Genomic DNA, 26,653 nt, shown 5'->3' with positions numbered 1-26,653 from the left:
GCAACAGCGAAACGAGAAGGGAGTCCGTCAATTTGTAGTTGAATACGCGGATACGCGGATGCATATCAGAGGCGTCTGCTTCTACGCGGCGTGGAAACTCTCCATACCGTGAACCGTTGAGACGGTGACGTGAGAGGTCCTTGGTGACCTGACTCCGGAACAGAGGCGTCATTGACTGTCGTGTCCCGTTAATAATTTTGTATCAAAATTATCTATAAAATTAATTTTTTTTCGATGTAATTCAGCTAAATATATTTCCCTTTTTCGAGTTCGCAACAACGAGTGATGAATTTCAGGGATATCGACACTAAGAGGAAACCTTGAGTCGGATTAATTTTATGAACTTTCAGTCCATGTCAGAAGCGTGAAACAACAGGACATCACCCAGAAAAGTATCGTATCAGTGGTCAACGAAACAGGAACCTCGACATGCGTCGTTCTGCGTTGTTCGCGGCGATAAACGAACAGGCAAACAGGGAAGTGGTCGTGGTTACACGCCAATTCGACGGAATGGAGAAGTAAACATTTGTCAGGATGACTGACAGGTTTTTACGGAAGTGCGCCGCATTTTGAAATATTCTCATACCAAGATACTCTGACTCGTGTTATGGCAATCGTTGCGAATTTAAACCATTTAATGGCTTCCTTTTCAATAACATGTTTTTATCTAGTATCTGAATATCTGATTACAAGTCTTGGCAGATCTGCCGAAGGCTTTGTACAATATGTGGGGCGTAGCGACCAGTTCTGATCAGTATTCATTATCAGTTTTCACATTCAGTTTTGCCCAGCGCTATTCGCGTCTGGAATATGCACAAGTGACCATAAGTTTGCAGGCGTGTGTGGCTAAGGTTCTGACGTGGATTAGTGCTGTATTTAGTAGAAACAAACGAGAGTCGCTTTTCAAGTCGATAATATTTCTAATCATGGCCAATCGTATCATAGATATAGGTACTAGACTGTGCCAAAGTTCCGATACCACACAGATACCTTATCTGCATGTTTTTGAATAGGTATTGCAAATCATCGCTATTTTCATAAATCACGAACGTAATGAATTATAAGGAAGTTATTCGCTAAGTTGCACAACAGTGGGCGGAGCTCATTGGCCCTCATTTCGAACTCTTTCCTTCTCCGTTTTCAGAGAAAAAGGAAATTCATTATAATCATCCCGAAAATGGAAAGCTGAGATTTTACTAGGATTCAACGTTTCGAGATCTAGGGAATCATCTCCGACCATTTTCAGATGGACAATTGTGTGTGCGTGTGAACAATTTATTTCTCCGACGATATCTCGTTCTCGAGTTACCGGATCTCAAAGATTTTGGTCTCAATCGACGCGGCTTTTCCAAGCTTAGAACTGATTACATTTTAGCTTCGATTGGCTCAGACATGTGAAAATGACAAAATTTCCAAAAATAAAATAAATCAACCGATATTTTGATAGTGTTTTCGAATGAATGAAGATTGATAGCGCACGTTTTTGGGTTCGCTGATAGCGATTCTGAAGAGAGAATTGTATAATTTACATTTGGCGTATTTAATATATTGCAAACAACCTGAAATCATTTGGATTATGATGAAAATTCATACTCAAAAGTTTGTTTGATCGCTGATCACGAATCGGAAGTTAGATTTTCGAAACTCAAAACGTGAATCCAATATGGTGAAAACAATATGAAAATATTTATATTCAGGTAGAAATTAGTGAGCGAAGGTTTCTTGGATCACCGATAACAAATCCGAAGTAAAACTTCCAAGATTTTTTACGATGGATTCGATATAGTAGTTCAAAATTGGAAAAATCGTCATCACGGATCTGACTTTGGTAGTTCCAAATCCGAATTGGATATTAACATATCTTTTTTCTGAACTTGGACCCTGCAATATGTAAACGGAAAGATCGAGGGTTCGCTCAAGTTCAGCCTCAAGCCGCTTGTTGTCACACATATCCGATCACACAGCGTTAAACGACAGAAAATTTTTTACATATTTTTGTTCGACATACTGATTAATTTGTTGATGGTTACCATCCATTTTTGACCATAACATCATAATCGAAGTCTGAATTTCCATTCACCGGTTCATGTCAGGTAGTATGAATTATTTTGATACAGACTAGTCGTCTCGTTATCGCTAATTCGTAAACAATTTTTTTAGAAAAAAATACCACCATTTTTCTAATATTATCGCCAAGCGTAGGTAAAAATCTTAAAAGCTCGCTTCTTCGTCTGCGTCATTCGAACTCGTATCTTATTTCAATTTTGTAACCATTGCAGGTGGAACACGAAACGACATTCCGATAGCAATTCGCATAGGCGATGGAACGGATTTCAATTTGAAGCCGACATCTCCGCAGGACTTGACGTATTGAGTTGGCACATAAAAATCTAAAAATAATAATGTTGCATGCGAAGAGATTGGGCGAAAATTCTGGAATATTCCACTAGTAGCCATGCGATGACGTTTGTAGATCATCACTCTGCGTTTGTGCGCACGCGTGAGCCGAGCGGTCGGTATGAAGACTGCCCACTTCGGTAAGTCGGTGCACGATGGTAAGTAGAGTAATCGTGGTATCGATTTTGTTTAAGTAGATCCTCCGTGCCTCCAGTCTCCAATTTCCCCCACCGTCGCGCTTGGCGTAACCTATGGTCGCAACTCCTCGCGACTCCTCGCGCCAAGCGTATGATAATTTTTTCGTCACAAACGTCGCACTCTTATCCGCCCCCTTCTGACAAACTTGCGCGATTCACGATCCCGTCGATACCCAGCCCGTTGTTGTATAAATGTAACCCCGACAAGCAAAAATTCACTCCAAAATTAGTTATCGTCATGAACAAATTGGATAGTATTGAATTTAACGCCAGCGGCCTAGCCGCCAAAATGAATTGGAATGGCGTCCAGCACCCTTCTCCTGCCACCCTAACGACTCATTTCGACGAACAATGGGTTCATGTCAGATGCGGTCGTCCTAGAGGGGTCGTGTGGCGTGCTATCGTCAATGGATATCTACGCTTCAATTACTTTCTATCGCAGTAAGTTGATGATCTTAAAACGTCCAATATCAAAAATATAACTCCTTCTATCACAGTCATTTCTTTCATACCCAATCTCGATAATTATCGACACCTGTGGTCATTCCACAGCGTATAAGATTGTGCAAGTAAGTGTATATTTTGAACCAAGGGTTGATGGCAATGAATACTTCAATTACCTAAAATTAACTCTCGGAGATTTCTACGTTCTAGGAGAAAATCTGAAGAGCTGATCAGCAGATTTCCGAGATAAAAATACCTCGAAATACGTGATTCAAATGTATAACTGAATCACGGCACGGTAAATCGGAAACATCTCGCAATCATCGTTTCACAATTTGAAACTGCGCGCATTCTTGAAAGTTGCCCATCGTCTTCGTATTTTTCAATCACATGATGAGCGATCTGAATTGCGTACTATCCTTGTTTTGTTGTAAGTATATAGTATACATAAAAAACAAGAATGCAAAGTAGTAGAGATTTATTTTTCTTCACTGACGATGATACCCTAGGTAAAAGGACCCCTCCGATTTTTAATCCTTTCTGCTAATAAACGGTTCAGACGGGAGAAAACTGCCGTCAAAAATGGGCACCCAACAAGGTGATTTCTTGATGCGTTTGATGGGTTTGAATAAAACCGAAGCTGAAATGTTTTATTACGATAATAGATTTTATTACAACGTTTAGAAACACTTCGAACAAGAAACATTCTAATTAGTTACTGACCCACAATTCACCTGCCGAAGTCATTTGAGGTTACCGGCTAACGGTATGTCGGCATCTGTCTCATCGATCATCAACGATCTCGTTTAGGATACCTTGAAGTACCATTAGTTGGTGCGAATGATAGAAATGATCAGCTACTTCTAGCCTATAGAAGTCGAGAATTAATCACTATCACAATTCCACAACTCCTTTCAACTTGCGCCCGACACCCGTCCGACGGACGATTTTTGGGATCTACCGAACATTCATTCGTTGCTTAATTGATCGTCATAAGCCTGTATGTTTTTTGAAGAAGAAAGTATTTTTTCAGATCGTACATTTTACTTCCACTTCCTAGAACAAACTAGATTTTTGTAGATTTTTCCATTAGACAAAACATCGAAAATCATTAAGGCCGAGAATTCGGTTCAGCCCGTCAGGAATCTTATATCTGTTATCAGCAACACTGACCTACTCCGATTGTAGTGTACAGCGACGGTTTCTGAGATCTTGACCATGTTGTGACGTCGACTACTACATACGCATAAGGCAACCTTATGCATACCCTTAGACAGTGTACTACAAGTTGAACATATAATTTTGAACAACTGGTGAATTTGAAAAATTAACGACGGAGCCAGGAATCGAACCTGGTATCCAGCGATGCTTTACCGGAGCTTTACTCCACTAGACCACCTAGCCGCCCTGACTCTGTTGTCGTTAATTCCTCTCATCACCAGTGAGTTCAAATTTGTTTTCTTGTGCTGTGATAGTATGTGTGAATATGTAAAGTGTTATTCCTCTTCGAGTACAACTGTAAGAATGTCTGTAAGTGTGTTTACATTTTGGAATCTTACGCTTCTGATGCGAAGCCCGTAAGACAGTCAATGACCGTCTAATATTGAAATGCGGATATGCATTATCAATATTAATATTAATCACGAGGCATTTTTCATTGTGGAACATATAATTTTGAAAAATGCCTCGTGATTATTATTAATATTGATAATGCATATCCGCATTTCAATATTAGACGGTCATTGACTGTCTTACGGGCTTCGCATCAGAAGCGTAAGATTCCAAAATGTAAACACACTTACAGACATTCTTACAGTTGTGCTCGAAGAGGAAGAACACTTTATATATTCACAGTGTACTACAAGGTTGTAAATGTCACTGGAGTTAATTTACGAACTCCTTATTCTACACGCCTTCACAGCGTTGATCAATAAAGTGACTAGTACCGAATCGCGATTGTATAATATCACACGGAAATCACGGCTGATCGTGAGTCGGCGTTGTAATACTTGCACGCACCTATTTCGTACAATCTACACTTGCCGGACGCCATAAGTTACAAAGTTAAGAACCCCTTTGCAGCATATCGGTGCCTGAAGACCCGCGAGCGTAAGTGACGAGGAGATAACTAAATAATAAGACGTAATTGAACTGTGTGAAATTCTGATTAATGAGAGAGGGAAGTGTAATTAGGTCCGGATCATACGGCCAAATTGCACGTGGGTAGACGAAACGCGTTTGCAAATTTGTACAACGATCGAGTTGCGCAAGGTCGTGCCTGAGTAAACTTATCACTAGTTTATTCGCATTAATCACTGTCCAACTATTCGGTCATTTGAAAACCTGAAAAACATTCTTGCCTTATTGTGGCTTATTCCTTAGTCACTTATCGAGACATGTTGATAAATTGAAATCCTACATATTTGTACTTCTTGTCGTCTTAGTCTACTCGATCAGCAACAAAACGTTGATCATGTGAATGTATCGCGTCGTCGATACCGGGAGTATCTAGTTCGAATTCTTACTTTACTCGTTATCAAGCACCGCACTGTACACACCAGTCTGTTTAATCAATTATAAGGCCGCACAACTCGCGTGAACTCTAAACCGTGTCAGCTTGGTCAGTACGAAGTGATTTCTTCTTGGAGTAAATTGTTCCCAACAAATCATATCTCTCGCGCAGTTTATACGACGGGGCAACCTGCACGTCTGTGAAGTTAGTACCAACCTTCGTAAATCAAGAATAACACGTTAGAGAATAATTTTACGAAATACAATCACCACTATCTTTCATCCGAAAGAGAGTTCACCAAAACCGGAATGTTTCGTCTGGAGTTCGGAGGAATTCTGCAGTGACGCGGCAGGTGCAGTGCGCCGGTTCGAAGGTGGGTGGAAAAATGGAATAAGAAGATGCGTTTCGCTGATTTGAGCTACGAAACGAGGCTGCGAAATTTACAGAATTATCTCTTTTGCGTGGGCTGCATCTCCGATCAAGTCTGCAGCAAGAGACACCGTGTTGCACTTTTTCGAAGAACTCTGGAGCATTTCGTTGTGCTGATCAAGAGACTAGACGGATTTTTGGCGTTGCTACGTCTGGAAATAAAACAATCGATCAGTGCGGAAATGATCAGAATTCAGTGTTGCCAGTTTAGTGATCGCTGTTAATGAAATTCGGTTGGGAAAGCAATTCGGCGTCGAAGTTCAATCGACGGTGTGACACGAAGCGAGGATTACGTTAATTGCGCGGCGATCCATTTCTGGTTTCAAATTGTTCTTACCTTGACAACTATGGCAGATGGAACGAGAAAAATTTTGCGAGATGCGGTGAACTCGAAAAGAGCTCATCCTTCGCGTGGTCGAAACGGCAGGTGTTCCAGAAGAGGATCAACACCAGTTGCGAGAAAGGTAAGTGGTGAATAATCGGTACCCATAATGGTTGTTATATGATTTATAAATCATTCTGATAATCGTCGAGGAGAGGAAAATTAACGACGGAATCAAGGTATTCGGTGCCAGTTTATTTAAAGTCAGATCAGCCATGAATTCGTTACGTATGCGTATAAAACTGATTCATTTGAATCATTGAATCATCAACTGATTTGACGCAATGTTTGATGTAACCAATCAAATAGCCAGAAAGAGTTTGTTTCCAAACAACTTTCAATTTCTTAATTAGCTATTATACACGTTTTTATCGACCTACCGTCAAAGTCAATTATAGTCAATTTCATTGAAACAATTTTAACGACCAGCCAAAAACACTCTGTAAGATTGATCAAAAATGTGAATTACTTAGTTGGACAGTTATCTGTAACCAGACGACATGAGTAATTAAGAATTTGATTCTCAATTCAAGTAATATCAGTGAGGTACGAAAGGTTGCGTCTTTCGAATGATTTGAATATGTATTACGCGATACAATTTACGTTAAAGTGGAATTACGTGATAAACGTTATCGACGTTTTTTTCACAAAGCTTACAGCAGCGTTACTATCTTGACCTCCGATAATTCCAGTTCAATTGCAATTCCTTTAACCGAATTCCGTCACCAAATAATTTTACTGTCAACTGAACTGATTCATTGGTTTTTATTTGAATATTTCGACTGGCAGTGAGTCGCAGAAGGAACTTCAAAGACCACTAAATCATCTATTCAAGCACTTGAATACGAACTCTGTTCAATCAAATTTCTTGAATTTTTGGAATCAGTGAAATCGTAATCGCTTATCGGATTTACACTAACAGAAACGAAATATTCTCAAAAAACAGTCAAAATATTGTCAATCATGAACCACCCAATGATTATGCATCAAAAACGTACGTAAAATTTACTTAATAATCATACTCTTCAATTCTGCGTAAGAATTTTTGGCAAATCGTAAAGCGCATAATGAAAGTCAACCGATGAGTTCATTCTGTCCGAAGAAATTTCGGTCGGGAATGATGATGTAACTCGTACGGAAACGTCTGAATGAATTGGTACAGTAAATTTGTTTCTACCACTCAATTTTTTTGTGACGCGCATATTATCGTAATGATTCATACGTGTCTATACTTACCAACCGTGATCTTCAACCGTGTATTTTATCTGTGGCCATCGTTTCCTACTTCAGGTGAGTAACATACCAGCTATTCGTGATAGACTCACTTTTGAACTACGGCCAGATTCGCTGATCTCACGATCAAGCGAACGCAACCCGCCGAAGCTTTTTATACACACCCTCGACTACGATAGACAGCCACGAGCGTGTCGATAATCATTTGTCATCAATCACTGCCAATTTTTATGGGTACTAATTTTTTTTTTTTTTTCACGGTTACTTGAACTTTCTGATAGGTTTCGTACACTTGCCATGCGTTATAAAGCACTTGAACAATTTTAGCACCGTTGTTTTAGGTTGGACGATTTGTTGGGACATGATTCCGATATGCATGAAATTCAAAGACACGATACGCAGGATGATGTAAGTTATTTTGAACAATCACCTCGATTTGGGGGAAAAACAGGAAAAACCGTTTCGACGCATAATGAGATCTTTGTGTAATTATCGTCAGGATGAAAAAATTTCTGTATATAACCCGTGACTTCTATCCCTGAACCGAATACCGTCACGTGGTCATACAGGCATATATCACGTGTTGTTAAATTTGCACAGAATCATAAGTAAATCGCGTTCAGAGCCTCGACTCATTGGCAGAAGTTAATTTTCCGTGATTATTTTTCTTCAAAAATTTACTGCCATGCGAAATGCTGCTGAGTGATGATAACTGAAACAGAAATTTCGTCTTACCCCATTCGTCGAATGAAAAAAGTGCTAGTCTGCAATTTTTCAAAAGTGGATTCAATAAACTTCATACCTAGAGCAGTATTTTGATGTTTACAACACGTCTTCCGTGCGTAAGTGAAAGACGAAACGAAACGTGGCTTCCAAACAAAACGCGTCTCAACGAACCTACACTTCTAAATACCGGATTGCTAATTGTCATAATCACGGAATGTTCACGAATAGTAGGCAGCATTTGCGTGAATTTCAAGATCCCATTCATCCGTGGCAGAGATAAATTTGCGAAGTATAAATGGAAATTATCAATGAAGGGTAACGGTAGCGTATTCTTCGAAATAACGAGGTATCAATCGAGGCAAATGCAATGTTTAGGTATAAATCACCGAGAATTATTTGAAATCGCGTGATATCGTGGATATCGTTGCAATTTCAAGTCTTTCAGCAAACGTACGAATTTCTCAAATTCATCAACATTTCATGGACGCGTCAGCGATCGTACGTGTTCGTCGAAATCTAGTTTAAGAAGTGGATTCCAAGCTTTCGAAGTGAAATGCAGTTATTTGTCCTGATTTCGTTGAACACCGATGCCAATGAAAATCTCTTCAAATCGCCGGAAATCACCATAAATCAGGAAGGACATCGCGATGCGGTAAAAATCTCGGCAAGCCGCTCGAAATCAATAACAATGAATCGGAATCGTAGATTCAATTTCCAATCGAATGGCCCCAGGGCCACGTGACAAGTCCCCCCTCCTCTTTGGGCCCAACGTGAGGCCCGCAAAGATGCGCGCGCCACATTATTGCGGGAAAAACGCGAAGCGATTGCGGAACTCGTTGCGTGTCGATGTGGATGTAACCATCTTTCGATTCCTCCGTGCGCACGTGATGCGATAATCGTTGACGTTGCTCGGTCGATGGCTGAGCCATAATAACTGTCGAAAGTGACGCAATGGCGAGGAATAAGTTTTATTACCGAGTCGCAATAATTCCGGCGAGTCCCGCTGTCCATAAATCGTCGAAAAGTGATCGAAGATTGTCGAAATCGGCGATTTACTTTTTTCAATTGTTCGCTACAGTTCGAATTTTAGATCTACTGTTAGAATCGCTTTTTAATTCACATTACATCCGGCTACGATTGATTGTACAGACGAAGAGCTATGTTTAGTACGTAAGATGCATGAGTTCGATATTTTTGCAGCGGAGTGGTTTGTCGGGTATTCGTTTTGCTATTTCATCCAACTCGAATCTGTAAATTTGTTTTGATATTTTACTTCGTTCAAATGCCTGATCGATTTGTTTGACTGTTATGGTGGAAGTTTACAATATCGTGATGGTCGAAATATATTCGTCAATCTGCTTGTTTTTGCATCAAACTGTGCGCCGAACATACTGTTGAATGATTTATTGAATTAAACGCTCACCGAGATTTTCACATTTTTGTACGTAGAAAACTTTGTCGACAGTGAGTTTCACGTACTACGTTTCCTCCTAAATGTCGACGATATAACATCAACTATACGAAATACGAATCACGAATAAACTAAACAGTGAGTTCACCGTAATTTATGCAATAGTTTCCTGCAAGGTCGTGTTGTTACAGTTATTGTAAAAGTTGAAACAAGAATGAATAGTGAAAAATGAAAAATTTCCGAACCGTGCGACTATATCAACGAAAGCCTTTTCAATTTTTCATCGTAGATCTGAAAAAAAAATCGAAACAGAAACGTCATTAAATTTTTCCCCGACTCTCGACAGAATTTAACCAGCAATCAATCACTCACATTTCAAATAATTGCGTGCAGAAATTGACACTTTAACGATGAAATCCGCAGTCCTCAACGTGAGCGTAAAACATGACATTCACAATCTTATTTTGCAATCGATTTTTAGGTTTCTTCGTACAAGTTCCGGTCTTAATTTTTTTCCCCGTTCTTCCACGCACTGCTATTCATCACGATGAGGGAAAATGAAATTAATCTTTCACAAAGTTGCTAAAATATCGCAGCACCGTTGTTCGCGAAGAACTTGTAAAAGTGTTGAAACCGTAGAGTCGAAAATCGTTATTCACGGGTCGCAATTTGCTGAAAGCTTAAACGGCTGTGGCTTAGAAGCTAGGCTAGCCTCTCTCACGTCGCTAATCTCGTCGAGCTTTCGCGTTACTGTCGGTCGCGTCTCTTCGACATCCTAACGCCTCGACTCTTCTGGCTTCATTTCGCGTCCGCGTTTCTTACCGGGGAGAACCGGCGACTCTCGCTCTCTAATATTCACTCTTCGCAAATTCGCACTCGCCGTTCGCTTTTCTCGCCTCGTCGACGTCTCCCCTTCCAAGAGGTTGGTGAACCAAAAAATCGGTAACTTTACTATAAATTTTATTACGAGATACACGTACGTCGACTATGTGTCAGATTGTCATGTCCCTAAGCCGCATAGATTTTTTTTCTCGACACCAAAATAGAAAATACTGAATTCACAATCAAAATCTTCGCTACATCGATGCTTGGTTTCAAAGCAGTTACAAATTTTCATCAATATTTCAATGTTTTGATTATAATCGAATATCGATGCAACGTTGTGAATTTAAATATATCACCATGCCGGCATTGTGAAACAAATTCCAGTATTTTCAATTTTTGCATTATTGATGGAATCGTCGTCGTAGCTGCCATACCAATAATTTGATCCACGTTCGATACAAGACTCTAATATCGTAACTCGATTGCGGAAGAAAATAGTAATTTTCATTTTACCAACCTCCTGCGATAAAGTAATAACAAGAAAAGAAATAAAAATATCCAAATTAGTATTCGTCGTGATCTTCACCACGGACTTACAAGATTCCAGTCAAATTATCGCCGACGTTATCAATCATAAGTGATCGTCGTTAGTGACTATATACACAATATTCGCAAGTGTCAGGTTAAAGGTTGCCGAATGAAAAGGAGACCGAAAACTTCGTTGGAGAATTATGACTTTTCATAATTGAGGTAAAAATAAAAATGAAAAATAGTAAAAAAAAGAAGCTGCCGAGATTCGTTTCGTCGTGTCGTTGATTGTTAAAGTTTGGCGATATATTTCCCCCCCTCCTCGCACGTTGCGTTCGCTCGTTTCCCCTCCGTGCGTCTTGTGTCGTATTCGGCCGGCGGTCAAGTTCGTTTGAGAATCCCGCGTAATGATATCACCGACACGAGCGAAAATATTCGGCCGTTGCCGCCTCGCCCTGACCGCCGACTATCCTCGACGATGACCACTTTATCCAATTTTTGCTATTCATAGCGTTATTCTCGAACGCCGTAAGAAATGTCTGGACGTGTATGCGTCGCGCACACGACAACGGCTTAGGTGACTGCGAACCGTTGCGATTTTCGTCTGCGTTTTTATATCCTGCGGTTCAAAGACCAAGGTTCGAATGAGGTTCCCTTGTTCTTGGCGCGAGACGATTATTCGCGCGAAAAAAGTGCCGGGAGATGAGAAAAGGGAATTTCACGACAAGATCGTATGATTGTGCGGTGAGTGGAAGTGAACGAAGGAGAGAAGTAACGAAGACCGGGAGAATATCGAAGCCGCGACGATTATTCTGGAATTCGGTCAACAAGTAAGCTACTCGCTATCCGGACCCGCGAAATCTTTTACACGAGGAATTTTCATCATGACCATTGCGTCCGTGAAAGCTTACGCCGTAATATTTTATACCAACGTATTACGTCCGTGTATAATACGCTTGAATATTGAATATCTGTGAATTTTCATTGTAGGAATGAAAAAGAAAATTAAAAACCAACGAAAGCTAAACTCGATATTTTAAATCAATGAATACAAGTGAGTGTGCATATGAGAATTGATAAAAGTGGTTTTAAAATCGGTCAGAGTTGTGCATGATGAAAGGAAATTATTTGAATAGAAAAAAAATGTAGAAAAATATAACGGTTCCTTGATCCATTAACGTGAAACTCTTCGTTCTCTCTTCGTCGATATGAAATTGCACTGGATGGCCTGAGAGGAGCAGGAAATTATGGGTAACGCGCATTGCTGTGTGAATCAGAAAAAGGTGAGTATTCTTCAATCGCTGTTGTACACACGGAGTTAGATCAACTTAGAATTTCTCTATATTTCCTACAGACATATTTCATGCGCTCTGCCGTAAATATTGTTCAAGTTTAGAATCTGGAATTGAATAACGATACGATCGATTGATGTGTAATCAATTACAGTTACCATACGTCATCATCATATCCGTAATCGGCTGTAATTTAATTAAATTCAATTGAATCCAGATCAAAATTACGAAATCTAATTGAATATATTTCTCTTTCCTGTAACGCACTCGATTATGTCTATAACGTATAATACCTCAATTTTTTAAATTTTGTTTCGTTTTTCTTGTTTTTTTTTTTTTTTTATTCTATTCGTTATTACAAATACAATATGCGAAAGAGTTGCTATGATAAACATTATTTCATCAAACGTTTTCGCAGACTTTAACACGGTGAAGTTGAACGTTTTGCTGTATTACCCAAGATAATTGTAAAGCACTTTTCACTAATATATTAAAAGTGTTGGCAAAGCGTACGCGTCGCATCGGTCATTGGCACTAATCACAAGAGTTCTCTCAATGCTTCACGCGAAAGTGAGTGTCTGCCAACACGTTATCACACCTCTGCCTCGTTCAGTGCTGCGTAATATCGGGTGGGGGTAAAAAAATAGAAACGGCGACGCATTGCACAAGCGGCATTTCTCACAGAAATTTACAATGCAGATCACCAAAGTATACAATCGTCAGAATGGACAGAAATATAGGAATTCAAAATGTATTATAGATATAGAAGTTCTGGAATTTTCACCTTTTTGGATTCAGAAAAGATTAGATTTTCGCGTGTTGGAAAATTAAAATTCCCGAAGCTTTTGTAATGATTTTGTGTCGACTTTACCACGTCTCAATCTTCACCGAATTATCGATTATACGGTCTTTATAACCAACAAGATCTCTCGGGTTCGACTTGCAAATACTGTTCCATATTTTTTGCCAAATCGTCACTTCTCGACGGACTTCCTATTTCATCTGTACGCTTATTGTCACGAAATCTGCCGTCACGAAATTCGACGTAGTGATGCGAACCAGCACGTGGCACATAATCGTCGTAAAAATATTTGGACGGTCAATTAGCCGTAAACGAGAATTTCCGAGGGACTCTTCTCCTCGTTCCAGAGACGTTCAAAGATTTGGTCCGGAGGTTCGAAGGCTCCTGAAATCTGTATTCACAGGCTTGTATACGTGTACGACATACCCATGCATACATACGAATTCGAAGGCCTAAAATCGAGGCCGAGACAGGAATCTTCTTTGTTTCCTAGATCTTTGTGGAATTTCGACGACAGGTCTCGAACCCCGGAACAAAGAAGACATCTGGGGACTTGACGGATTTCCAATTGTAAGATAGAAAAAAATTCAAACTTCGAGAGAATTGAACCGTCGTGAAGAAAAACTAGAAGGAAACTGATGAAAGTAGATGATCTAGAAGTGTGACGTCGTAACTGTAGACAATTGGAATACTTTGAACGACAATCGGAATCTTTCGTTCATCTCAAATCGGTCGAAGTTTGCTGAAGAAAAATTTCAATACAATTGCTGTGCGTGGTTTTTCCCTCACAGAATTCATCGTTTGCAGAAACGTGTGGCGGAATAATCTGTTGGTTCTTGAAAATATCGTGAAAACGGTAACGATTGTTGATATTTTGAAAAAGTCTTTGCGTGAATGGAAAAGACAAAAATAAAAACAAATCGTTGGAGCAACTATCTTTGATTGGAAAATTTACGATCAAGGATAAAGTGTAGCATGCAATCTGAATCCAATATCGTATTCATTTTCATGTCGAACCTTGTCCGGGATAAAATCCTGCAGTATTGTATGAAACAGACGTGATATCTAAGCAAAAGATTTCACAAGAGAAAAAAAAACCGCGTTGATACGTTACTCGTAAATCGCAAATGCGAGACTAGTAGTACAAACATATTATAATACAAAAACCTGTTTTGTAATCAGCGCCTGGCAGCTGCGCGGATATTAACAAATGAATATTCAATAGATGCATAAATGTTTCGTACTCGCGGCAGAAGTTTGAAAGTACTTCATAAGATCGATTGGCTTTCAGCCAAGAAAGCGAGCCCGCTGATCTAGTCGGCATTTATAAGATGGCAGCACTGTGTCTAGCCGCTCCATCTTCTTTCTGGACTGTTTTACCGACCGAAAAATTTGCGATTCATAACGCAACGGCAAAATTCACCCGGATTGAATAAATTTTATTGAGAAGGAACCGTATTTTTAGTTCTCGTTTTTATTTCTATCCGTCATTTTGTGGTGGAATGAAATGTTTCTAAGGCTGGAAAATGTACGTCCGGTGTTTTGAATTCTGTATCAAGAATGGATTTAAGAAGATTGGCTACGTGTTCGAAATTTATACCGTCCTATCTAAATTTGATTGTAATCATCAAGGATTTTATTCCTCAATGTGACTCCTCTTTACATTTAGGTTGACAGACTGTGTGAAGCTGACAGCTTATTTTGGAACGATCAAATTATTTTTAGATACGGTGGATTCTCTGTAAAATATTTCCAAAACTTTTTCATCTACAATATTTCATACAGTAAGAAAATTCTTTCCAGTGAAATTCAACCGGGATTTACCTGAGGTATATATTTTTGTTGATATCATAAATTATCAGCGTGAGAAGAATTGAGTTTTCAGAAATTTTTCAATTCTCAATTTCCACGAATACTACATAATTTGCGTACTGAGAACGGCTGATACAAGGCATGAGACACGTGACTTTCATTGCAATATCCTTTATTGGAAATGACGATTCGGAGGTTTTTCCTTTTCAGAAGTTGAATTTCACTGTTCAAAAATTTCGATGGAATTTGTCAGACCATGTCTGGTTATTTAGATGACATCCCATCGGAAATTTTCACGTTCCATCGAACGTTATCATCGGGGCTGTTTCATTGTTTTTCATCGCAAGTAACACCAATTCGTCGCTCACTCCGGCCTTTTCAAATATGGACCGCACACATGGCGATGTATCACGTAATGTATCCAATGTATTTCTTTACAGCGTATTTTTAATGATTAAATTTGCATTCGGTAATTATGTAATTAATATACGAGAAGCGAACTTGTGGCTAAAAATGTAACGAGTTATAGAAGTTAAAACGGACTGCAGATATTGACGGGAAATTCCGCGTCTCGGGTTCATTGCAGAATTATTTTCTCATTATTCTACTTCGAGGGCGTCAGATTCTTCTGCGCTTATCGCAGTCTCTCTCTCGCGTTTCCAGATATCAGCGTAAATCTTGGTGTACGGATTGCCCAACTCCAGGTAAAACTGAAATGTGTTTTCATGTCAACGTCGCGGCGAAATATCATGCAACGTAAAAACAAAATCATTCTGTAATGCACATATTACTGTTTTATATGTACATGTTAAGATGTTTCACATTTCAAAAATTTCCAATTTTACTACAGCCGCATAGAAATGATGCTTGCTTTTGATCAGAAAAGAAGCTTTAAATGAGTACAGTAGCACAAGTTTTGATTAAGGTGTGTGAAAATGATTTTTCAGAGTAAGTGAAAAGCAGATATTAGCAAACCTTTTATAGCCCGAAACCAACCCAATTATAGCCCGAAAATATTATCTGAAGCGCATAACTGAGAAATGGTGATATACAAGGGTCGCAAAAAATGCGGTTAGATATTTCTTCCTAAAATTCGAAATAGATAATACGTGTCAAAGATTTGCTAATATATATTTTTCATTTTTTAAAAATAATTGTATTTGCACACCCTAAAACGGGAACCATAGTACTCGGCCTCTTTGCGGCTTCTCTTTAGACCAGCAGCATGCATTTTTTGCATACGTCCGTAGGTAACTCAAATATTGTTTGAACGCGAAACATCCTAATATATACATATATATGTATATTGATCTCTACAATGTATGCGGGTGATGGATGATATACTTGCAAATTTCACGAGCGACTGAAGTTGAATCAGTGATTTCATGGACCGCGTCTAAGTCACGTTTGAATACCTAAGAATGATGAATCTTTTGCAAAACATTGAGCATACCGTTTTCACGTGCTCCTCAATCAGCTCGGCTATGTTGATCGTCAGCTTTTCGAACGACGGTCGTTCCGACGGCTCCGCTTTCCAGCAACGAAGCATCATTTGGTAACTAGAATGGAGGTGAGAAAAGGTGGTTCAGAACATCTCTACGTGTCGAAGAGTTCGTTCGTTGATGATTCGGGTGAAATCGACGCTTGCCACTCACATGCTTCTCGGCGCGTACGGCGGTTTCTCCATACGATAACCTTCGGCTAGTTTTCGGCACATATCCTCAGGTCTTATCAGGGGATAAGGAGTTCTCGCCAAAGAAAACAGTTCCCACAAAACGACCCCGAAAGACCAGACGTCCGATTTGGTAGAAAACACTCGATCCCTGAGCGACTCGATGGCCATCCACTTGACGGGGAGAGGACCATTCTCCGTGCTCTTCCGATTCTCTTCTTCCCGAAGAGACTTTGACAAACCAAAGTCACAGATCTTTACCACGTTGTCATCGGTGAGAAGTATATTTCTCGTTGCTAAGTCACCGTGTACGATCTGAAACACGATTAAGTTTTAATTCCATTCTACGCACTGACTAATATCAGTTATTTTGTGTCCGAAGAAGACTAGTGAAAAAGACCACGAGTAAACTGTGTCAGTATTGGAAATTACTGACGCAAGAAGAATAAACTTGTGAGTATTTTTCCACCTTTTTCGCGCCAAGATACTGCATGCCACACGAAACCTGCCAAGCCCAACACACCAAGTCGTGCGTGCACGTCGGCCTTGAGTTGGAATCCGTCCGATCACCTGGATACTTCAACGGCGCGTTGAGTTCCGTTAAACTGACACTCGGGGAACAGTCGTCCACTCTTGCATCCGTAGTCTTGGAAGTAACGTTATTCGAGCAGTTAACTATTGTCGAATTGCCATCGGAACGGCTGTCCGTGTTTGTACTGCAAGCATAACATAATAAAAATAATGGACAGCTGAGATCGAGAATTAATACACTTGTTCTCGCAAATTCTATTCACATGAGCGTAGTAGTTCTGATGGTGATGGCCAATTCTTAGAGATCAACGGCAAATTGATTGCAGCGTGCTAACTTGATGAGCTTATGACAATTTACGATATTTTTCGTGACATCAATCGATCACAAGTCATTGAAACTCTAGTTTTGACTATCATCCGACGATTCATTCCAATACCACCATAATAACATGGCATAAGAAAGTACACAGAGATGTGACAAAGATGGGCAGAAGGTAACCAAAATTCATGTCAGTATTGGAGGCCAGGGCGACTTACCCAACGTCATCGACATTGATACCGTCTTCACGGGAGGCAGAAACGCATATTTTTTCTCCGGAATCGTTCAATTGATCGATGAAGTTGACTCTGCGTCGTACCAAGTAGTCGTGTAAATTCCCGTACCGGCAGTATTCGACGATGACCAAGAGTTCGCCTATCGACATCCAACGGAATGCGTGAGTGTCAGTATCCATAACGCCGTATGGTGTGAGAACGAACTTAATTCAATTTACGCGAATCGACTCACCCAAATCAATATTTTTTGTGCACGCGCCGAGAAGGTTGACAATGTTCAGATGTTGACCCAAGTAAACGAGAATCCTGAGTTCGCGAAGAAGGGCCTTCATGCAGTTCAGGTTGGCCGTCGGTCGGACCGTCTTGACCGCAACTGTCGTGACTGTTTCGCGTGCGCAGATCGTCTTTGCCTGTGCCTTCCTCACTACGCCGAATGCACCGCTTCCTAATACTTCTTCTGAAAGGTAAATAACATGCATGTCGGATCACCGATTATGTATACTCGGAAAAACTTCAACGGAGCATGTTGGGTATTGCAGAAATAGTCTGGATCGGATATGCATGGCCAAATGACCTAAAACTTTTTTGCAGAAAAATCCAGTCAATGAATTGAAGTCAGGAAAAAAGTGTCCACTGATTCAATACTGATGTTCATCTGGCTATTGTGTTCGCTGTAAAGATCTCTCGGAGATCTCCTCAGATCACATGGATAGAATTTTACGAATTATAGTGATTTCCAGATGTGATGAAAACAGATTTCTCTATCTACGATGTAACAGCTGATGTTCCTCTACAATTAGGTTGACACGTTTTAATTATAATATAATATCAAACATTTTTTGTTTGTTTGAAAAACTTACGGGGATCTAGTCAGGTAGCAATATTAGCATATGAACGTGTGAATCGGATCAAAGACAGACTTTATTAGTTTTGAACACTGTAATCAAAAATCTCTCCTTAAATTTCCTGTGTTTCAGTATCGGATGTTCGAATTTGCTCAGATTTGTTTCTATTATATACCAGAAAGTTTGTGTTCACTATTGCTGGCGCAAACAACATTGCCAGAGGTTCTCAAATCAGTATTTTTCTAGAATTTCCCCAACTTTTGAATAAAACAGTGGAGCCCATTCCTACTTAATTCTCGGAGGTCATACTCGATTTTTCGAGACGTTAAACTTCCCACGCCTGGGTTCGGGGCACCCCACCTAAATTTTGATTTTCACTTCAAGTCAGTCAAATGTCGGATTTTGATTAGTTTTATTCCCTTTCGGTGGTAAACTGATCGATAAGTGTATCAACGCACTGACAATGTCATAAAAGTTGAAGACTTCTGGAATATAGTCGTCTACGAAATGTGAGGCAATAGATGGATAAAGGACGTAACCGGACGTAATATGACCTCGATTTTTAAATGAATCGCGTTGTTGTGTAAGTCAAAAGAATAATCCCGCATTTTATTCACTGTAATAAATGAGCAGTGTTCAAGTTGACCAGTAGTGTCCGCTGTGGACTACTACAGAGCAAATTTTGTGATTGATTACGAATTTGAAACTCGGATATTGTTAGGTTGATACCAATACCATTCTATGGAAGTCCAAACCCAATTTTTTTTTAAAGTGTCCAACTCAATTAGTGATGCAGTGAATCTGAAGATGAAAATACAGACGGCTACACGCCATATTCTGACATGGCAAGGATCGTGCACTTGTATGTTTCATCAATAAATGTTGGGCCCCAATTGCTTCGAGCAATATCAATGATTCATAGTAACACGGAATGCGGAGAGCAATGAAAATTCCTTACCAGGACGCTGAAAGTAATCTATAGGTTTTGTAAATATCGCAAGCAATTACGTGCGATAATTGGTAAATATTACTTCATTCACTCAGGAATTTCACGAGCTTATGAACCGATTCTCACCCATGATCACAGGACTTATTGTGTTTGGTGTTGAGGATCGAGCCCAATTTCAAGTGTTCTCGTAATGAAATCAAGATTAACCTGCGACGGTGGTCCGTTCTTTAGAAACGTTCCGGTGAGGTGGCAAAATATAGAAAGTTAATAAAAAAATCTCAATCTGAAGATCCGCTAATCGTAAGAGTGAATCAAACTCTGTCAATGAACAGAGAGGACTGAAGATGATCCAGGTGCCCGAATGCCGATTGAACGCGTGATGTGAGAGGATCCAACAAGCGGAAAGTTCGAGGTGCGATTACTGATTCTCAACACTTATTCTTTGACTCATTCAATTCATCAAGTCCTAGATATTCACGATAAGATGCTAATTTGCTTATGATGTGATTAGCAACATCGACCGCCTTGACCGGGCGAAATTTGCAGAGTAAACATTTTACTCGCGGCCGCAATCGGTTCGCCAATCTTCTGACAAAAAGTGTAATTCGCTGAATAAAACGTTTTCGGGCAGATACAATATAATTGGCCTTGTCATGTGGATTGAATACAAAAAATACTTTTCGACATACTCATTCGGCCCATCTCATTATCGGAAGCTGAATGGTGCCCATCTCGATAGGATTCGTCGAAACGGATGATCACTATTCACTACCGGAGAAGAAATGAAGTAGCGCGTTACCAAGTTTCAAGAAATCCCGCGGGAATTCCCATTTCTTGTTGTACGGCAGTAACTCGGCCTGATCGCTCACAGCCAATTCTGGATCCAGAGGAATCGGGGCCCCGAAATTGAAGTACTCTAGTCTTGCTTTGATCAACTTTCGTTTCAATGCCTGTGCAACAACGTTTCCCATGTCGATTAATCGGTCCGTTCACCGTGGCACGAAGGCCAAGACTGAATTCATCAGGGTATAAGTACCTTTCTGCGACAGTTCCAAGCCACCATCGTCACAACGACGATGACAAGTAGAGTAGCAATAGCTCCCATAATCAGCCATGTTTCGTCTTGTATCCCACTTCTGGAATCTGGAAATGCGATAACGTTATTAAATCTATGATACGTGTATCACATCGTACGAATACGTTTTCTCATACACCCCGACTTTGGGCAGACGATTCGCTGAAAAATGCAATTATCGTTCCGCACAGATGTAAACGAGTTGCGATTAGAACTTGGCAGCTAAGGATGAGCGAAAGATAGAAAAAATGTTATTCACTTTGCAGGTTTAGTTACAGAAACACCACGATGATTGGCAAATATCAAAAGAAGCGAGTGAGGTCGAATTTTATTCATATTTCCATATAAATTCTATCAGTTCTCCATATTACCCATACTTGTGATGTACGTAAAAGCTTCTCTTTCCTCGCTCCAATTACCGCATTGCGTTTTGTAATCGCTGCAGGCTGCTACTTTGAATCGATGAGTTTTGTTCACCAGAAGATCTTCGAATGTGTGGGAATTCTCGGTTTTGTTCACGTACAGTGATTTGTTGGTCAAGTTTTCAGTACTCAACGCTAATTTATAGTAATAAACGCGGTCTTGCAAGTCCGTCGGCGGTGCATTCCACGCAATCGTTATTGAAGCAACACCCGTTTCGATTACCGAAACATTCGGGGTGAATTTCGGGTCTGGAAATTCCAAGTTTCATCATCTCTTTCCTCACAAATGCATATCCGTTAATGTAGTATCAATACCTCTGTCTTTCGGCACGACGTCTTCCGACCAGGTAGAGGGGTAAATATGTTGCGTACAGTCATAATCGAAGCACACATCCAACTGAAATTTGTAAGAGACCGAAGTTGTCAGATACTCGAATTTCAAATAATTGTCTTTAGTCCAGATTGTCCTCCCGAATTGTTTTTCACCACTGATGCCTGTCTTGTACATTGTCACTTGACAATAGTTAAAAATACTTTTAATCTCCCTCGGTGGCTTCGACCATTCAATCGTTATTGAATCGACAGACGTTTCCTTAACCCAAACGAGTGGTACGTATACAGGATCTGCAGAAAGACTCATTCTAAGCGAATCACCTCAAATAAATACAGAATCGGTTTTGCACATATTTCAACATATATAGTGACAAGAACTAAATATTTCATTTATTTGTATACATATTTAATCAACATCTTCAATATTATTCCCGTAGAAAGAATATGCCAGATTCACTAAATTCATCTCTTCGGAGAAATCAACTACTCGAGGTGCGTATTTCTTAGCTGTTTGAAATATGCGGCGTTTCATACAACAATGCAATTTTTTCAACTCATCACTGTTATTCAACGAATCAAGTGCTACTTTTCCATTCAAAAAAATCACTGGTCTCACCATATTCTTTTCCCATGCCTAACGATTACTTTTACTCGCTGTAGTCGTTGCCCTTTTTTTTACGGAACAATAGGAAATCTTTGAAACGATTTCGTATGCAAAAAGTAAGCACAGTTTCTGAGAACAGTTCACCCCAGAGTATAGGCTTACAATAACACAGAATCTGCTATACTTATACCTTTCTCAGAAGTCTTTGTCCACCTCGAAAAAAGATGTATCTCATTGCCTGTGTCGGATATCAGAATGAATTTAAACCAGTAGGCTGTGTCTGGATTACAGGCTGTTGCAAGGACATTACTGGAGAAGGGAATTAACACTTCATCGGACAAGTCAATCGACACTTCATACATTTGATGCCATTCAAGTGAACCGTTTTCCTGGATTTCTATGCGAAGCTTCGAAAGCCAAACGAGGATTTTGAACGCAATAGTCCATCCGACACAAATCCTACTTGCATCCAAAGCAGCGACAGAAATCGGCATTACTGATGCCATGGGACGGATAAAAAGTCCACGCTCACTGCGTTCAATCAAGTTTTTGTCATCTTCTGCCCAGCATTCGTAAAGTCCTCTGTCATTTTCCGAGACGTTTGTGAAATATAGACCCATTCTTGAATACGTCTCGTTGAAGCGCCAAATTTTGGTGAGTTTCCTCCAGTTCTCTTCGCTTATCAGCGGCCCGTAGATTTTTTCCCACCCAAAGTTAGCGAAAGATCCCGGCAGGTCGCATGTTAGAGCTGCTGGCTCCCCTGGACTCGCCCAAACATCTCCGACGCCCCGAATTATTCGACCTGGCCGAAAAATATGGAAAAATTACAATGATTTTGTAAGGTAGCGCATACCAACTGATATCTTGGCGGCTGACCCTCGGAAATTTTCGCTTTTCGGATTTTTCTTTAAGCCTTTGTTTTTAGTCGGTAAGACCTGATTATCAAATTTTTGATGTTCATCTTACATTCACGTGATTATGTTCGCGATATGAATTTCCAAACATTAAAAGAAATATCGCGTTTGTTCATTTTCAATTGGACACGACTCTGGATTGAAAAAGACATCATCGCAAACGAGCACGCCTTCTTTGCGTTATGAATCGTATTTCACAAAAAAAAAGACAAAACGCGGCGTAGAAAACTATAGGATGAGAACTTGACCATTTTTCTACAATCTGAATTTAAATCACTGATATTTCACTGATTCTCAATTATGAATTCACCACCGAAGAATTCAGTGTACACAGACTGGAAATCAGTAAAAAATTAGTGAAAAGTCACCGAGTCGGTGTACTCGTATATGCATTGGTTTTTGACAGCGGTATACTCATAATCGGGAATCAGTAAATGTTATGATATACTCAAAAGCGATCACTACTGTAAAGCAATGTAAACTATCTATTATGGAATCTTGGTGATCGGTCAATTAAGTAAACGTATTATGAAAGACTATTACTAGAAATGTGCAACATTGTAGGACACACCAATTCGGTTAATCTTAGACAAGAATTTGAACATTAAAGTAATATTTACAAACCTCTAATCTCCGCCCACACAACAAATATTGTTTAACCTTAACTGGATACATAAAATTTTTGTCCCCATAGCACAGTTTTTCTACATATTTTTTTCACAAAATATTTTTCTGTTATTCTGTATAATTGTTTATATTAAGTTCACCTTCACTCTGGATCATATTTGTTTCTCCCATCAGTCGCTATTCACCTGTTGACCCAATCGGTTCAACCAATAATAATTTTTGTTAGACATGGGGAACATAGTCATAAAGAGCCTAGCTCCACTGCTTGGACACTCTGCAAACTAATTTTACTGCTAAAAAGACCTTCTTTAAAACCTTTTAATACAATGACATATAGATTGTGAAGAAACATAGTTCTTTAATCTTTTTAATTAATGACTTCCAACTTTTAACTCCGACATGTAAAATAACTAGAAGAGTGACAATGACTACCGTCACTCAACGAACATTGTCTCCACAAATTGTAAATTGTGAATTCGACTGCATCTTAGTCCGCTTACTTTTAAAAAAAGGTAAATAACACTCTAAGCCTACCTTTTTTTCAATTAATCAGATTGTTCTCACTAACCAATAATATATAATAGCCCTAAGAGTATTAAATCTACAATATTTAATGTCTGATTGTACTTCTAGTTTTTAAAATAAATTTTTTGTTGTTCTTGACAGTTAAATAAATAAATCGTTCTGAGGAGGGCCCATATCCGGGTCGAAACGTTGACTAAAAATACGTTTACTTAATTGACCGATCACCAAGATTCTATAATAGATTATATACGAGGTCGAGAATTCCTACTCATCAAAGCAATGTAAACGTACATATCAAACTAGTATTGGTAATAAGCTGGCGAGGGAGAAATTAATACATCAACAGTCGGTCCAACCTTGGCACTGGACGCGTACAAACCCCCTGAACGTTTATGGTTACCTCTAACATAAATAGATGAAACTTATTGAACAATTACGTCCGGTGTACGTTTTATTTCTCAACCCGTCCTTATTCCGGTCCTACCAGAAAATACACAACAGTAAATATTCACTGATTCAAACTCACAGAGTTATAAGTCAAGACAAAAGTGACTTACTTCCTTTGCTTTTGTGTTAACTATCGAACTTAATCCGATAAATTTTGGTTCAATCGTTGTTTATTTAGTTTAGTTAGTTTAGTTCAAGTTTATTGTACCTGCGAATTGTTGTCAAAATCCGACTGTTATATATTTGTCTGGCGTGTAACGACGCTAGTCGTTGACGATTATTCACAGTAAAACTTAACAAAGGTAGAGCAGCAAGAGAATCATTTGTGGTTTGAAAGTGGCCGATGTACAACATTCACGTAATAAAAAATTTACGATAAACGCGTGTAACACGTACAAAGGTTGACCCAAAAGTGGATGTACGATATACGATATACCTTTACAAAATACACGAAGATTGACTCAAAAGTCTACAATTTAACAGTAAATAATCTTATGACTAACAATAAGGATTTTAACTCCGACGTTGAGTTCAATAAATAGGATTCTATTTTCCTGTTATAAAGTACAGGGAACAATTTCTGTCTAATACGTTGATTTATTTGCTTTCCGATTCGTCCGAAGTAATGAAAATGTCTCTCAAAGAATGAAAAAATGATGTTCGACATTCGGAAGATGCTCGTTAAAAATACGAAGTTCTCAAGATCATTCGGATCACTTGCCCTCGACTCGTGCCGCAAACGCCACTTGTTCACGCATCGCCTACTTTCCGCCCTTATCGCACATCAAACTGTATTATATTGTTGTCAATATGAATACTTATTTCAAGCGAAATATCCCTGTTACTCTTTCGCTGCCAATTGTGCTCTGTGGCTCCACTGTACATCATTTCACTCGAGAGAAATATCCTGCGCATATGGCGCCAGGGCAATACAAGCGTGATCGTTACTACCGTTCGTTTTGTTACGTGCTAATCTCTGGCTGACATCTGACCCGCAGCGCCTGAAAGACGGCTAAAAGTCGTTTTAGTTCTCAACGTCCGTCAAAGATGATTATCTGCTAGTCAGGATCATTGTGGATTCTCACAGTATCGCTAATCTCAAATTAGTGGAGCAGGATGATATTCACCTCGTCATTCGTCTCAGGGATTCGTCTTAAGGGATCAACAACACGTGATTAATTTGGATGTTCGGTCGACCATTTAATTGTAAGAGTCGTACGATTTAATCCCGGAACATTTGTCAGACCTCGATGTCTGTTTCGCCTATTCTCAAATATTAATTTCCGTAACTTCTCATATTTGCAAAACAAAGTAGCGCATTATTAGCATTATCCGAGTGTTCAGGACTCGCGTGTGCCAACGTTTACCGCGTTTCGGAACTTCCAGAATGGTAATGTTTTCCGGAATTCTGGTGAAACGTTGTAAATCTTTTCTCTCGGTGAATTATTTGCAGGTGAAGTTTGATGCGTAACGGTTGAAATTTATAATTTGTATTTCATAGTTACGTACTTAATATTGATTATATATGTCTGATGAATTCTTGGAGAAAATCTCGAACCATTGATTATTCTAACACAAGTGTTTTTCTGGTCGCCTGAGGAAACATTCGGTTCCGATCGTATCAATAATTGTGAAAAGTGTTATTTTCGAAAAATTTTCTGCTTTGTGCAAAAATTCGGATTATTTCTTATCTTCTCATAAACATATTTAGCAAGTTTGTAGCGTGGTTGTTAGAATGTTTCAGAAAATCGCTCGATGGGAATTTTTCATCCTTGTTGGGATGTTCGAATAAAGCATGAAACCAACGCCCATAATGCGGGAATCACGAGGTGAAAATTCGCATAACAGTGTCATGTGCTTACTTAGATTTATCGTATCACTTTTTCTCTGAGTGCCGGTTTATTGTCACTCACCTTTGAAATCAAAATCTTCATAACCATAGTCAGCCAAAACGAGACAACCAGATAGTAATGTTACCATCATCAGCAGGGCTCGACGATCCCCCGACATGACGTCTGCAGAACTTCGCTTTACGAACTACATTAAAAACCTACTACTTATGGCAAAGGGCAAAACCGGTTATATTATTAGCACAATCATACTTGAATTCCGATAACAATCCCAACACACGGATCGTGTTTTATCGTAAAACTCCCAATCTTTT

The 26,653-nt window shown here is 39.4% G+C and overlaps 2 protein-coding genes across 4 annotated transcripts in view; one reads left to right on the top strand and one right to left on the bottom strand.

Annotated features, from left to right (window-relative positions):
* Positions 1–6,101: 6,101 nt before the first annotated feature.
* Positions 6,102–26,653, top strand: part of LOC107221052 (NAD(+) hydrolase sarm1) — a 186,762-nt gene continuing 166,210 nt past the window's right edge. Inside the window, exon 1 of one of the 3 annotated variants that reach the window (XR_006904758.1) lies at positions 6,102–6,443. Coding sequence is in view for 2 of the 3 variants with exons in the window: in XM_046742179.1 (XP_046598135.1) it covers positions 6,327–6,443 (117 nt within the window). In the remaining variant the exon portion in view is untranslated. Of the gene's footprint in view, positions 6,444–12,243; positions 12,368–26,653 lie in introns of those variants that run through there. The other 2 variants (XM_046742179.1, XM_046742186.1) reach the window with 2 other exon arrangements.
* LOC107225376 (mast/stem cell growth factor receptor Kit-like) lies at positions 13,489–26,515 on the bottom strand. Its single transcript, XM_046742189.1, has 12 exons — positions 26,403–26,515; positions 22,167–22,778; positions 21,355–21,663; positions 20,989–21,288; positions 20,579–20,685; positions 20,342–20,492; positions 17,981–18,205; positions 17,731–17,887; positions 17,132–17,378; positions 16,646–16,977; positions 16,444–16,549; positions 13,489–15,700 (listed from the first exon to the last, which is right to left on the bottom strand). The coding sequence occupies exons 1-12, from the start codon at positions 26,497–26,499 to the stop codon at positions 15,590–15,592; spliced, it is 2,754 nt and encodes a 917-aa protein (XP_046598145.1). The 5' UTR covers positions 26,500–26,515; the 3' UTR covers positions 13,489–15,589.

Source organism: Neodiprion lecontei, chromosome 5, assembly GCF_021901455.1.
Source record: "Neodiprion lecontei isolate iyNeoLeco1 chromosome 5, iyNeoLeco1.1, whole genome shotgun sequence".
NCBI lineage: Eukaryota > Metazoa > Arthropoda > Insecta > Hymenoptera > Diprionidae > Neodiprion > Neodiprion lecontei.
Note: the sequence above shows the minus strand (reverse complement) of the source record. Positions and strands in the feature narration are given on the sequence as shown.

Coding starts and splice junctions, on each gene's coding strand:
- LOC107225376 (XM_046742189.1), bottom strand. CDS start 26,499: ATGTCGGGGGATCGTCGAGCCCTGCTGATGATGGTAACATTACTATCT. Junction 18,206..20,341: donor GCGGGATTTCTTGAAACTTG/GTAACGCGCTAC, acceptor TTTACCTTTCAG/AAGAAGTATTAGGAAGCGGT. Junction 15,701..16,443: donor TTGAGGAGCACGTGAAAACG/GTATGCTCAATG, acceptor AACACATTTCAG/TTTTACCTGGAGTTGGGCAA.